At 34.9% G+C, this 15,715-nt stretch overlaps 2 protein-coding genes across 4 annotated transcripts; both read right to left on the minus strand.

Annotated features, from left to right (window-relative positions):
• Positions 1–1,140: 1,140 nt before the first annotated feature.
• Positions 1,141–1,923, minus strand: LOC139191535 (uncharacterized). The gene has a single exon (XM_070812420.1). The coding sequence runs from the start codon at positions 1,921–1,923 to the stop codon at positions 1,141–1,143; it is 783 nt and encodes a 260-aa protein (XP_070668521.1).
• A 3,269-nt stretch (positions 1,924–5,192) lies between these two features.
• LOC103454120 (WD repeat-containing protein LWD2-like) lies at positions 5,193–9,832 on the minus strand. 3 transcript variants are annotated; one of them, XM_008393708.4, is made up of 4 exons: positions 9,662–9,795; positions 7,678–7,991; positions 6,405–7,036; positions 5,193–5,835 (listed from the first exon to the last, which is right to left on the minus strand). In XM_008393708.4, the coding sequence occupies exons 3-4, from the start codon at positions 6,998–7,000 to the stop codon at positions 5,421–5,423; spliced, it is 1,011 nt and encodes a 336-aa protein (XP_008391930.3). In that variant the 5' UTR covers positions 7,001–7,036; positions 7,678–7,991; positions 9,662–9,795; the 3' UTR covers positions 5,193–5,420. The 3 variants fall into 3 exon arrangements, with proteins under 3 accessions (XP_008391930.3, XP_008391932.3, XP_008391933.3); XM_008393710.4 differs by having other exon boundaries at positions 7,678–7,878; positions 9,662–9,781; XM_008393711.4 differs by lacking the exon at positions 7,678–7,991 and having other exon boundaries at positions 9,662–9,832.
• Between the last annotated feature and the right edge of the window lie 5,883 nt (positions 9,833–15,715).

A 15,715-nucleotide genomic window follows, 5' to 3' on the forward strand; every position in this document is an offset into this window, starting at 1 on the left:
TGGCAAATTGTCAAAGATTGCCCTAAATACAAAATTGTGGCAACTGGTCCAGAAGTTGTCATGCACGGTATGGGTCTACATAGTTCTCCAGAACCAGACATGGCCGAACAAGAAGCCGACACATTTCAAGACACGGAAGGGATGCCTGAACAAGTGCCCGAGACCCAACCGACTCGTCAGTCCCTCAGGCCCATAGGTAAAAAGGCGTCAAAGAAAAAAGGTAGTTCTTCCAAGAATGACTACACTAAATATATGGAGGAACTTACTCGCCAAGGTGAACTGAACATGGCACGAGAAAAGGTTAGAGATGAGGAAAAAGTTGCTGCTATGGTAGCAATATTAGCAGCTACTGAGGCCCGTGATGCGGCGGCTGAGAGACAAAGAGAAGTAGTTAATCGAGAGAACGAGCTGGTTAGAGAAGCACTTCATCGAGAAAATGAATTGTTTCGAGAAGAAAGGATGGCTCAAGCAGATCGTGACACTATGAGCAAGTCTCTAGTAGGACTGTCTCCGAATTCTAAATATTTTTGGACATCGGAAAAAAAAGATGTCATGCGAAGGAGGCGTGCAAGAGATGCGGAAACAAGTCAAGGGGGTTCTAGCAACTTTTGTGACAACCAAGATCCTCGCACCACATATCCTAGCTCGAGAGACTTTGTATAATTTTTATGTATTTTTTATGTTTTTTCCTTCTTTTTTTCTTTTGAACTTTATTTAATTTCTTATATAATTTCTTATGTTTTTTTCTTTTTTTAGGTTTGAACTTTATTTAATTTCTTATGTTTTTTTCTTTTTTTAGGTTTGAACTTTATTTAATTTCTTATGTAATTTTTATGTTATTTCTTATTTATTTTTAAAACTTTATTTATTTTTATTTAATTTATTATGCAATTTTAATGTAATTCTTTATTTATTTTTAAAACTTTATTTCTTTTGTACTTTATTTAAACACATGAAATAAGATTACATAAACTCACCAAATAAATTTAAAAACAAAACACACTACATAGAATTACATAAACTCACCAAATACATAGAATTACATAAACTCACTAAATAAACTCAAAAACAAAACACACTACATAGAATTACATAAACTTAAAAAAAAGATCGTGACATTATTCAACCACAAGCCTCATTCTAATTATCTTCGCCTTCATGCAATCCCCACTGGTGCTCAATCAAGTCATTCTGGCGGGTTACGTGCCAGTATGGCTCTTGCACATTAGTGTAACGTTGAACGATCAATTCATTGTAACGTCCATCGCGTTCCAACGGCTCGTATTGTACTGGATCTTCGGTCCCATCATGAGCACAATAGATACGTGTTCTTGAGTTGTTCATCGGATCCGGCTCATATTCATCGACGCCATCATAATCATACTCATCTTCAACAATCATGTTGTGGAGAATAATACACGTCATCATGATGGATCGAAGAGCCTCGACATCAAACATTCTAGCTGCAGCCCTGATAATCGCCCAACGAGCTTGCAGGATACCAAAACAACGCTCGACATCCTTCCTACACCCTTCTTGACATTTTGCAAAGTGTTTTTCCTTTTCAGTCTGTGGATGTGGCACTGTTTTGACAAATGTTGACCACCTTGGGTAAATGTCATCTGCAAGGTAGTATGATCCCTCGTATTGGGTACCATTAATGGTATATGTGCATCTCGGCGAGTTTCCTTGCAGCAGTTCGTCAAACACTGGGGATTGGGCAAGGACATTTAAGTCATTCTGAGCTCCTGGAACACCAAAAAAAGCATGCCAAATCCATGTATCAAATGAAGCCACCGCTTCCAAAATGATGCTTTTGGTTCCTTTTCTGTTGCCATATGCTCCTTGCCACGCACTTGGACAGTTTTTCCAAGTCCAGTGCATGCAGTCCATGCTTCCAATCATGCCAGGGAAGCCTCGCATCTCACCCTTCCTCAGAAGCCTTCGCATGTCCCTTGGCGTGGGTGTCCGGAGGTACTCATTGGTGTAGAGGGCTTCAATTGCAGAGCAAAACCGCATCAGGGACTCCAAAACAGTTGTTTTTCCCATCCTCGCAATCTCATCCACTTGATCTGTAGATGCTCCATATGCAAGCATTCGCAAGGATGCCGTAATTTTTTGCTCGGGAATAAGACCTAGAACATGAAAAGCATCCTCTTTTTGCACAAAGTATGAATCATGGTTGCAAATATCACTCATGATTTTGTTGAACAAATTTCGTTGCATTCTAAAACGCCGTCTAAAAATATGATCAGGGAATATGCTATTGGGAATAAAATAATCTTCCAATAGATTTTTACCTCGTTTTTCCCTTTTTCTATCGAGGTTTGCAACACGTCTTGGTTTGGCTATCTGACCCACGGCTTCCATGACACGGCGGGAATGTGAGGCCTTCTGCCTTCTATGGTGATCATCCTCATCCTCCTCCATGAAGAAAGCCTCATCTCCACCTCCACTTCCACCTTCCTCGAGATTGGCCAATTCTGCCTGTTGTGCCAACAACCTTTGTTGTTGCTCCTGCAACTGTTTATACACCCTTCTTGAAGAAGACATTGTAATAAAAACTCAAGATTTGAAAACGATGAACAAGGATTCTGAGCTAAAAAGAAGGATTGAGCTTGGTGTGAGGATGGATGTAGGGATGTAGGGTTTATATGGACAAAAAAAGAAAGGATGGGGTTCTGGACAATGTCACGTGGCACTACGTGATTGGTTGAAAATCTTATCGAAATCTTGGCTAAATTATTGTAAACCGGAAGTGACACGTGGCGTATCGGGATTGGTCGAAAATATTATCGGAAATCTATCCACAAAATAGTACGTTCAGATAATGACACGTGGCATGACGTGATTGGTTGAAAATCTTATCGAAATCTTGGCTAAATTATTGTAAAACGGAAGTGACACGTGGCGTGTCGGGATTGGTTGAAAATCTTAGCGGAAATCTATTCACAAAATAGTACGTTCAGATAATGACATATGGCATGACGAGATTGGTTAAAAATCCTATCCGAAATTAAAACTATTTTATTTTCTTATTCTTTTAGACAAAATTTAAAAATATTTTAAATGGGCTGGGTGCCAGCGCATTTTGTAGGGATGGAGATCGTTTGTGCCAGCACATTTTTTCACTATGTGCCAGCGCATTTTTTTAGGGGTGGAGATGCCTTAGCCTATTACTGTTCATTGGAGTCTGTTACTGTTCATTTGAGTGGATAAATGCGCTGGGTGCTGGCGCAAAGTCCTTAGGGGTGGAATTGCTCTAAGGAATGGTTCTATGAAGAACAACAAACTGAAGAATGAATGCGAAAAAGAGAGAGAGAAAGAATGAAAAATATTCTGTGTATTGATCTTTAGAGAGAGAATGAATTGTTACAAACTGTGTTGTATTTTAGACTTTATACACGGGATCTCATCTTAGCTAGCAAGCTATCTCACTAACTACCTGACTGACTTTCTATTTGAGCTGGCAGCTATCTAACCATTGAAAAACTGACTTGATCTATCATGCCATTATAGCCGTTGGATCTCTTATCACTTGATGCTCCTTGTATGATTAGGCAACACTTTTCCTCCCCGTTGCGGGACTGGGAGTCGTAGCACGACTACGACTCCTCTTTCTATCGTACTAGATATGTATGAAGTTCACCTCAAATCATAATGATATGCATTGTTCATTTGAAAATCAGGAGAAAGGTTGGTGTAATTCTTTCAAGATTTCTGATTTAGTTTGCAAATTTTGTAACTTGACCGTGAGCACCAACCTCCAGCAGAAAACTAACACATCAAATGAAGAAACAAAAAGCAACGAATCCAAATATTTCCTCCCTCTTCTAAATTTTCCAAGTTAGCACATGTAGTCATAGAGAGCGTATGTCCTTCAATATGAGAATATTTTTTTTTTCTGCATTACTCATCTCTTAATGACATGGTTACGGCTGGGCATGGCCGGGCCGGGCCTAATTTTGAAGGGACCGGATTGGATCCGTGTTTAAAAAAAAGGGATCGTTATGAGACGAGTACAACAAATTTTAATACAGTAACCAGACCTAACCCGTCCGTTTGAACACAGTAGCTGCACAGATTGCACAGATTGAACACATATGGGAAAACCATTGCGGGTGGGAAATCAAAAGCCTAAATACACGATTAAATGCAATTTAATACACAATTACACGATAAATGAATAAAAACTTCACTTCTCAACTGGGTTCAATTCAAAACAGAATTTAAATGCAGCTAACATGAAATTACATTGCTTGCAAAGCATTTAAATTATAAACAAAAATGCATAGAGATAAAAAAAAAAAAAAAAAAAAAAAGGAAATGGCTGTACCGGCGCATGATTTGATAATGTGGATCTTGAGGAGCAAGACGAGGACGTTGGCCAGTTGGGTCATGTCGCCCGCTAATCTGAATATATTCATTTTTGCTGGATCCGAGTTACCCATTTGTCTTCGGATCTCTCTGGTTCAGCTTGTGAAATGAAATGGGTTTACTGTTTGCTTCTCTGCCAATCGGTGTCGAAAGGCACAGAGAGATACAGCAGCTGCGTTCAATCTTTTCCTCTGGGTTTTTTTGAGCTTCTGGTTTGAGTGACGAAATCTCAGCAGGTAGATCTGTTTACACGAGTTCATTTCAAGGTTGCTGGGCCGTCGTGGTGGTCGCCAGGGCCCAGAATCGCGACGGCGGTGATGTTGGGGTGGTGGAGGAGATGACTGACGGAGAGTAACGGAGTGTGGGTGGAACCGTGGAGGAGAGGATGGGTGGTGCCGTCATGTTGGTCGCGACGACGGAGGAGAAGACGATTGAGAGTTGGAGTCGAGGGAGTCAAGGGACGGACGGCGTGGAGTGACTGATTCTGGAATCTGGAGTGGACTCGGGAGGAAGGATGACTAGGGTAGAAACCCGGGAGGAAGGTGGACTCGTCCGTCCATTCCAATTACAAACAGGCCGGTCCGGGCCCCTTTTTCTATACATTTGGAATGCCCCGACCCGCGTTCTTATACCCGTTTGCCCACCCTTAGACATGGTTGCATCTTGCATGATGTGTGTTGCAGACAATATATATAATTACAATTCGGGAACATACACTTTTGACACTCATTTTGTAGAGTCAACTTCCTGTGTGTTTCAACCATTCGAACCTTCTATATTTAAATACATTATTCATAAATCATTTTTGCAAAACATTAGACAAATTCAATACCATTAAGATTTATTTGTAGTGAAGAAATTTGACGAACAAAGAAATACTGAATTTAATCCAACAATCATATAACTTTGAATTTTGGTGATTTTTGGTAGATAATCTTTGGGGGTAAGATATCCCCATTCCCTTTTCTCTTAATTACAGAACTCTACATTTAGCATATGGAATTGCAAGTGATACCCTAAATATATTTCCATAAATATTCTAATTAAACCTTCAAGAGCTGCAACTTGTTCAAAAAGCCAATACCAATCCAGTTCATTTCTAGAGCAGACCAACGCACTTGATTAATCTGAGCTGTCGTTCCATACCACATCTCCGGCTCCGCATCGCCGCCGCCATTGGACTGAAATCCAGGTCTCACCACATCCCAAATCAGAGCCCTTGAATCATCACTCACCGAACATAATTGGTGTCCTTTCCCTGGAGACCATGAAATGGCATTCACACTGGCACCATGTTTTTTGAGCTCCATCAGAGGTAATGTGGGAAATCTGATGTCCAATATCACCACTTTGTTGCTGTCCATTCCAACTGTGGCAATGAATCTTGGGTCATGTTTGTTCCATTCTAGCCTCAACAAAGATCTTTCTTGAGTAGGGTTTTCATAAACTATGGTAGACCTGTTGAAGATGAGTTAAGAAAATATGCCTTGGGTTACAAGATACATGAAGCATAAGTATCTTGAGCTACCAAATGCTAAAGGGAAATGATCTCAAATGACACTATAAATTAGTCTATTACTGCAACAATATTAACCATATCTCTCGAAATTTTGTCGATACTATCAATGTTAACAAATAATTAGATTGTCTTGATATAACATAAATAAAGTACCAATGTCGATATTGTCGATTTACTATAATAATAATGCAATTTGAGAAGATTGCTATAGTGATATTGTTTTATTTTAAAACTTTTCTAATTATTAGTTTTTTAAAAGTTTGGCTACTCCGTATGCAGTCGAAAGGAAAATATGTTGAACTTGCTCGAAGAAACGGAAGAAAATGATCTCTCTAAAGAACACAAGACTATAAAGAATAGACTTGTTATTAGCACTAAAAAAAAGTTCATCTACGCTCATCCATTCCTTATTATTTTACTACGGACAAGTGTACATGATGATTTTTTTTTTTTTGAAGTGCCAATAGCAACTCCCATAAAAAATTAAAAGGTGAAAATTAACCCTTACCTCTCTTTGTTTCTCAAATCAAACACCCTGACAGTGCCATCACCAGAAGCTGAAGCAAACACATTGAAGCCACCCCAAGAAATGTCATACACTTCTTTGTCATGAGCCACCAACTGAGTGTCCACAACTTCCCTCTCAATATCCCAAATTGTGCATGTAGTGTCCACACTCGACGTAGCCACTCGCCTAGTGTCAAACTCAGCCCAGTCAAAAGACGTTATGGCCGAATTAAACTCACTGCTCATGTTGCTATTCAGCAGAGACTTGAGCTCAATCCTATCATCATGGATCTCCCATAGCCTTAAGTAGTCACCGGACGTGGCGATTAGATCAGGATTCGCGGTGTCCTCAGAGGGGAAGAACATGAGGTTGGTTGGTGCGTAAGGGTGGTCGAAAATGAGGCGGCTATCGGTGGCGAAGTCGGATGTGTCACGGTTGAACTGGACTAGTTCAACCTTGTTGCTGTAGTCCTCAATGAAGCTGCCAATGGCTAGGCGTGAAGGTTTGTCATGGCGGACTGACCAGGCTAAGGAGGAGATTGGCCATTGACTTACGTAGGTGTGGACGCCTGCATTTTTCTCTGCTGGACTTTGCATGTTTGGAGTTGGAATTTGATTTTTAATTCTCTATAGCTGCATGGGAGTTAAATCCAAATTTTAGAGTTAATTAAAGTACGACATTGAACAAGTATTAATTTAATTATTTGAAGCCCTGAATGCATGTTAAAGCTTTGAATTATTGTCACGCTTGTTGCCTAACAAAGCCAAGAAAGCTGCCAATAATATTGCCTGTGTCTAGTATATATTACTCCTAAATCATCTAGCTTTAACCTGGTATACTACAAGTCGATTTAATTAATTTAATGTAGCCCTGAGATTTAAAGATTTAACTTCAACACTTACATCTATTTTATGTAGCATTGAGATTTAAAAATTTCTTCAATTTAACGAAAAGGTTTTTACAGAATAATCAAAATAATTGATGATGAACAATTTTAATGACCAATTTCATTAATTTTAAACTTTAGAGACCACAGTGAGGAGTTATACTAATCTCACTAATCATTTTGACTAAAAAGTTAAAATAATATTTTAGTATATTCCCATTGTAACCATTTTTCTTCACGGAATTAGATTCTCTTCAAATCTCCTCATTGGAGATCCGAGTGATCAATTAATACTAATTATTTATTAAAAATTTTGCGATCACAATTAAATACTTTTTATATTTTTCAAAAGTAAAGTAAACTCAATTTGTGTGAAAAAAAAAATACCCTTCCTTTCTCTTCGACCCAACAGACACTACCACACCATCACCCAATCTCCGGCAACGGCGACAAACACCCACCTCGGCACCGCACCGCCGCCACAACCCTCTGTTACTTTGCACCTTTCTTCGTTCGCTTCGTCCAGAATCTTGATGAAGCCATGACCCGTACGCAGACGTAACGAGATGCCGCCGTAGCTAATGCCATCTGTATCAACCCCGGGTCCATTGTTGCGTTTCAGAGCTCCAACACTTGCGGACAGAGAAATAGATTGGGCAAGAGAGAGGGAGAGTGGGACAAGGCTCTCAACATCTATCTTTCTGGATTCGTAAATCGTATATGTTCAATATACATCGTAATAATTATTTTTTATTATTTTTTATTTTTATTTAATTTTAAATATTTTATTTCTAATCACTGTATGATAAATAAATATTATTTATGGTTTCTAAAAATTATCATAAAGATAATATAACGAAAATCCATATTCACGAATAAAAAAAAAGTAAAAAGACAAGCAAGACCTCGTTTTGCGTAAAGAATCAAAGAAATTTAAAAAGTGCAAAAGTAAAACAAAAAGTTAACTATAATTAAGTCATGACACACGTGGCAAATTTCTGAGAGAGAGGTGTGCATTAAAAATGAGAGATTTTTCAATTTGACTAGAACACGATGTGATATATTATATGTTATTATATAAATGATGAGATAAGCATTAAAAAATTAATAACTTAAAAAATATAATTTTTCACCATTTATATAAAAATACATAATATACTACCAATGTCTCAATCACAAAAAAAAACTTTCTCATTAAAGAGGTCTATAAATAGCACAACAATATATTCTAAACAAATTTACGTTTGCTTGGTAACCAATCCAAAAGTAAGTCAACCACTATCTAGTCAAAAAAGTTGTCAAACTTAGGATTTAATTAAAGGAATTTTAACGAAAAATTTTCAATATTGTTCATTTTAACGAAAAATTATATTTTTACACTAAAAAGTTAATCTTGATATTATTTACTTTACTTTTTATTTTATTTTTATTATTAAAACTCAAAATTTTCAAATATTTTTCATTAAATTTCCTTTTAATTAAATCTTCGCAATTAAATTCTATTTTTCTATAACCATGAGTTTCTACTACTTATTAAAGTATGAAATGAAGTGGAAGTACATCCTTAACTAAAGAGTGTTTCCTTTGCAACGATATTTTTGTTAATTACCGTAACTCACTAACTACTCTACAGATTGCATCTAACTATATATATTATATATGCTCACTCGTGAATGGATATGAATATATATATATATATATATGTGTGTGAATTATTCATTAAATATATAAATAAAAATACATGTGTAGAAAAAAAGGAAAACTAATGAAAATGACTTAAAAATTTTGAGTTTTAACGATAAGGACAAAATAAAAGGTAAAGTAAATAGTATCAAGATTGACTTTTTAGTGTAAAAATATGGTTTTTTGTTAAAGTAAACAGTACCGGGAGCTTTTTGTTAAAGTTCCCTAAAAATGAAAAAATGTTGCTAATTTTTAAGCTAGTATAATCAGCTAAGGGTTATTAAAAATTGAAAAAAAGAATAAGAAAAAGAAGGTGGTCTTTCTCTACCTAATCAACAGATCTTCTCTACCTAATCATATATAGTTGATTATAAAAATCTCTAAAATATAGTAAGCTAATTTGCTGGCCTCATCGAACCCTTCGTTTCTGGGTAGCTTCATGTACTCACTGCATGAACTAATGAACTTCTAACTACAACGGTTAACCACTATATTGCACAAAAACGGAGTCTTATAAGTACTCTTTGACTCCAAACTGAAATCCCCTACATATATACCATGCATCTCACTTGATGAATATGATGAGAATTCTTCCTCTTCATAAGATGGTAGAGAGAGAGAGAGAGAGAGATAGAGAGAGAGAGAGAGAGAGAGAGAGAGAGAGAGAGAGAGAAAGAGAGAGACTTACATTGCTCAATAGAAGTTTCAGTAGCAGTTTTGGGAAACTGCTTGTTGTCCAGAGCAAGACATGCACATATAAGAGGAAAGTTAACTAGATAGGGAGACGGGGGATTGAGCTGTATGGGTGTTGCTATATGGAAGTTGAGAGATATTTATATATGGCAAATAGTTTCTTTTCTTTTAAGTCGTGGGAGATAGATAGATAGCATGCAGTAAACAAAACAAGAGAATGGAAGGTGAGGGCGTGAAGCTAACAGTCAATCGGCACGGCCACAAGCATAGAAGGTTCGTTTTCATTAACTCTTCCTAACCTTTTAATATAACATATATATTTTCATATACTACCTCCAACTACTTAATTGCAACATTTTCAAGCACGTGTTATTGTTTGGCTCCTTACATGACGATGTGACTTCATTTTATTGTATTAAACGTCATAATTCAACCTGTTTATTTTCTTCATCATCAACTAAAAATCAACACTAGACTACTTCATTTGATTTGAAGACCGTTTAGTCACTCATATGAATCAAACAAGTTGGCCGTTAATCATAAAAATACTACTTGTTATCATAATCATAGATTTGTTTGGCACATATGAATAACTAAGCTATCTCCAAATTAAATAAAATTTTCTAAAGATCATCATTAGATGAGAGAATGAGTTTGCATTATAACGTTTGTACGGTAAAAATGATCTCACCTCACCATGTAAGAAACAATAACTCCTTAGCCATGCACTCCAAATCTGTATTCGATTAATACATCCTCCTCCATTAACTTGTATTAAAAAAGGGAGACTTTGGATGCGGTCTTTAATTATGAATATTCTTTGATTGAAACCTTGTTGGTTTTTAATTTTTGATTGAGGTCCCTGAAATTAATGTGATAATTTATTTCTATGTACGTTACTATATTTTTTAAATTAAAAATTTAGAAATTTTAGTTGTTTATATAAATGAGATTTTAAATAAAAAATCATGATTTGTGGGATTAAAAATATTAAAATATAAATATAGTATAGTGTGTGTGTGTGTGTGTGTGTGTAAACATGGGTACATTCATCAAAATTAACCAAAAAAATTATTGTATCAAAATCACAAATATATACATAAACATGGGTACATTCTTCCAATCACAAATATATATATATATTAGGCTTAATAACATTAGTAAATTTCTTCAATTAAACTTGACATGGATACATTTTAAAATCAAAGAAAAAATAATGTACCCATATAAGTTTAAAAATGGATTAGAAAAAAATTGAATAGATTTTATATAAACAAATGGTACATTTTACATATAACAAATTGGTATATTTAAGAATAAGTACATTTTAAGATTAAAAAGTTTTACACGAATGGGTGGGTACATTTAGCAAAATAAAAAGTACAAATAAAAAAACAATATATGGGTACAAATACAAATAAACTTTAAAAAATATGGGCACAAAAAGAAATTAATATATGGGTACAAATTAAAACTAAAAGGAAAATTGGTGCAAATTGAAAAAGAATTACAAATTAAAAACTAAAACTAAAAATATATGATAAAAAATTTAGTCATAAAAATAAATATACTAATTGTAACATTTTTAACATTAAATGAATATATTTAGAAATAAAAAAATATTTTATTATTGAAATAATTAATGATGTCATTAATACCCATGAACCTTGATAAAAAATTGAAAAGAAATAAAATTTTAATGAATTGAGTAGCAAAAAGAATGATGAGAACCTAATTTCTTCATTAAAAAAATACTAGTGTTGCTTAATCCCCATTGACTTAATACAATAAATTTCATTTTTGTTATAGAACAACGATAGTCATATGCTATACAATACAAAATTGTTCGATAAAAAAATATTGTATATACTTTTTAGGTTGCCCTAATTGTTTGTATATGCTTTAGCTGTTTCCAGAGCTACGCTGTTGGAAGCTAGTGCTTTTGTGTTTCTCTGGGGTCTTTCCTTTGGCATGGGTTCCTTAGTGCCAGACACGTAAAAAGGAGAAAGGACTAATGGTTAGATTTTTTTAAGGTGGCAGAAATGCCAGTTACACCATTGTTTATTGCAATTTGCAAAAGCTCCATGATCATTTGGCTCTAGATTATGGAATGATTACTAGACGCTAGCACCAGTTTCTGTTTTTTTTTTAATAAAAAAATTGTAAGTTTAAAAGTAATCTCGTTAATGACAGTTGTTGGTAAAATAAAAATAAAAAAACTTAAATAAGGCATTTTTGCTACATGAAATAATTATTATTATTTTTTTCATAATAATGGTGTCTATAATCTTACCAACAAATTACAACTTATATTAATTTTTAGCACTTCTAAGTATTGAAGCCTTCATGATAAAATTTTGGATAATATTTGCGTTCCTCCATAGACATTCCCACTTAGTTTGAATATCGTATATTATTATTTAAATTTCTTAATCGGAATTGTTCAACTTCTTAATCTTCATTTGAAATCATCTCTGTAAAAACTCATTCGAATCGGAGATCGTTTAATCATCCAAATATATAGAATAAATTGACGGTGTAAGTATCAAGTAACATATTTAAGATGAATCGTCAATTTATTTGATACATTTAAATGACTAAATGATATATGATTTGAATAATTTTTTATAGAAATCGTATTCAAATGAAGATTAAGAAGATGAATGAGTTTGATTATGAAATTTATACGACTAAGATACGTTATTTGTGAAAGGTAGGTAAGTGCATAATGCATTCCCCCACAAGGTAACGCAAGTATTATTCGAAATTATTTCACGAAAGTGTATACTATTAAGGAATCTAAGTCGTTGATTTTCCTACTCATAAGTCAACAGATGAAGTTAGTTAATTAGGCTTATTGTAATAGTACTGCTGGTTGGTCAGTGAGATATTTATCTCTCTTACACATATTCATGTAATATAAATAGTAAACTCACGTAACTCATTAATTATTGAACAATGATAAGATTCACAATTTTTTTAAATCCAACACCTATTGAATTGTAAAAGTGATTTGAGTTAAAAACTATATCAGTATGATTAATAGGAGACCGCTAACTCGTCACTTTAAAACATTAACATGATATCAAACCAGGTTGTTTACATAAACTCTAATTATTGAGTCATAGTAAGTGGTATTAAGTATTCACAAATTATCTTATATTAAATAGTTCACTTCTAATTACATCGAAACGTTTTATTTGAGGACAGTAACACTGTAATTAACGGTGCACCACTGACCGTCTTTGTAAAATCATTACAAATAGAATTGTATATTCTCTAGGCAATATATACAAGTCCATTTTGCTCATCCAAAGCAGTCCAGAAAATTAGGAAGCAAGGTTATGACGACATAAAAAAATAAGGGTCCGTATGCCTCTCGGACCCCTTTTTTGTGCGGCTCTTTTGTTTGGGCTTGACCCCCGGTTCACCCAATTTGTAGTGTCTTGTTCAGGGTGCGTTTGGTACGCAGATGGAACGGAACGGAACGGGACGGGACGGGACGGGACGGGACGGGACGGGACGGAACGAAGGTGTAATTTTTGAAAAAGACATGGGGTATATTTGTCTTAAAATGATAAAACATTGCGTTCCACAAACGTGGAACAAACCCGTTCCAGGGGGGAGGTGGAACGCAAAAACACTCAAAATCTGTCCCGTGGAACATCCCGTTCCATCCATTTTTGGCACACCAAACGCGGGACGGAACGCCTCGTCCCGTTCCGTCCCGTCCCGTCCCACGTACCAAACGCACTCTGAATAATGTGAGCCTATTGGTTCTTCCATGAATCACAGATTTCAAATTCTCAATCCCATTTAGCTCAAGCTTGGAACATATGGAGACTCATATTTGTTTGTAAGTACTTTTAAAATAACTGAAATCGTTTTTAGCGAAAATATTTTTTAGTTCAAAAATCACTTGAAATACATTTTGGAAGAATCACCAGTTATGTGCTTTTTACAGTCATTTTAAAAGTACTTGAAGTTTATTTGCATTTTTACTTGAAATTGGTTCCAAAAATACTTACTTTTAATCCTTTTAAAAGCCCTTCAAACTAGTAGTCTAAGTGACTCTTTCATACTTTTTATAACTTAGGTATTAAAGAATGATAAAAGCAATCTCTTGTGTGCTACTGCACAAACACAATTCTTATTATTTAATCCCTCCAACTTCCAATTAAATGGCTTCCTTTGTCTTATCTCTCTTCTTTTTGGGGTGTGTCTCTATTATATCATTTTCCTACTCCCCAAATCAAATGGTTCTATACAACATGCCCACTAATGTGAAATCATTAGGGGTGAAGAGGACCTGGTGGGCCTCGAGTAGCACATTCATGCATGTTTTCTTTTCCTCAGCACCCAACATTTAACATTAATATTGATGAATTTGACTGCTGACCACTGTTTGATATTGACACACATTGATATTGTATGACCCAGCAACATATGGGCAATCATCCCCCTTGATCCGAAACTCCTAAAAAACGTATGCAATAATTAAACTTTTTTTATCGGGAAGTTAGTCCTTTCTGATCATTCTAAATGGGAAGAAAGTAACCTATTTTTGTAGTTAACAGCTAAATTTCGGGTATTGATTCTTTTTTACCGGTTTGTGCGTGTTAGAGAGTAAAGCTATTTTTGTGGTTCGATAACCAGGCTTGAGATTAATTTGACTTGCCTAATTCTTCATCATTCTCATTTATATAACAAAAAAAAATTGACATTCTAGATGAATTTTTAAAAGTGAGATCAAACACATATTTAACGAATTAGGCACATGCTTATGTAAAATGACGAAGTTTTGAAAGAGTTGTCTTAGCGACAACTGATTGCACACGCTTAGGGTTTCTTAATGCTTAACGATAACGACTTGTCAATGCGACAATATTAATGCATTAAGCCTGATTAGCAAGGCAACGTTTTCTAATCAACTGATTTCGACCAGATGTAGATTGTAGGTGCATAATCACATGATTTCCACCAAAAGTAGTGTTTTTACTTGCACCTCCTCGGCTATCAATTCTATCATTCCAAAGGCAATTGATTAGGGCAAAAATAGCGACTGAACCAATATAATTGCATGTGAAAATTTTAGAAGATTTGTTTCTTTCTTTCTTCCAATAAACCATTCAAACCTTTATTCGTGCATCACATTATCAGTCACGTTACTAATACAAGTATGACTCACTTATACATTCATATTGTGCCTTTGTTACAATTGTAATTCAGTGTCTCGCAGACAAATGTAATATGCATACGTTAGTGTTTCATTCTTTTTAGCAGATTTTGCTTCTTTTTAAGATAAAATAGAAGATGAGCACATACTTTGTGTGTGAACAATTTCATTTTCGTTTTTGTTTTTGATTAAGGAGTGTGATTAGTTTTTAAAATTTTTAAAAAGAGTATGAGACAATGATGATGGGATCTCTTAATAAGGATATATTTTTCTTAATATTACATAATTACCTTTTTGCCCTCTTTAGACCATCTCCAACCCTTGGGCTAAAAGCCAAATTTTTTAGCCCGGAAAATTTAGCTTTTAGCCCAGAAACATCTTTTCTGCTCCAACCCTTCTACCCTAAAATTTTAGCCCGGAATTATTAAATAATGAAATAAGCCTAATTTTTTTTCTTAAATCAATTTTTTTTAAATAAATATGTAGATTATTGTAAATTAATTTTATGAACATTTTAATCTAAAAAAATTTAAATTCTGATAAACATTTCGCATTTAGCCCGGGGGGAAAGCTGGGGGGTATTTGGCCCAGAAATAGCATTTGGCATTTAGCCTAAAATTTTAGCATGGGTTGGAGAGTGTTTGGGGGGGTAATTTGGCTTTTAGCCCAGGGTTGGAGATGGTCTTAAGTAAATATTGTGTATCAAAAGTGAGGGTAAAATAGGAAAAATAGGGATATGATTATCATTTTGTCAAAATATACAAAATTACTATTTTTCCCTCTTTATGTAAATATTATGTATCAAAAGTGAGGGTAAAATAGGAAAAATAGGGGTATGATTGTCATTTTGTCAAAAGGTATAAAATTACAAAT

Source organism: Malus domestica, chromosome 14 (genome assembly GCF_042453785.1).
Source record: "Malus domestica chromosome 14, GDT2T_hap1".
Taxonomy (NCBI): Eukaryota; Viridiplantae; Streptophyta; class Magnoliopsida; order Rosales; family Rosaceae; genus Malus; species Malus domestica.

Coding starts and splice junctions, on each gene's coding strand:
- LOC139191535 (XM_070812420.1), bottom strand. CDS start 1,923: ATGCGAGGCTTCCCTGGCATGATTGGAAGCATGGACTGCATGCACTGG.
- LOC103454120 (XM_008393711.4), bottom strand. CDS start 7,000: ATGCAAAGTCCAGCAGAGAAAAATGCAGGCGTCCACACCTACGTAAGT. Junction 5,836..6,404: donor GATTTGAGAAACAAAGAGAG/GTAAGGGTTAAT, acceptor CATCTTCAACAG/GTCTACCATAGTTTATGAAA.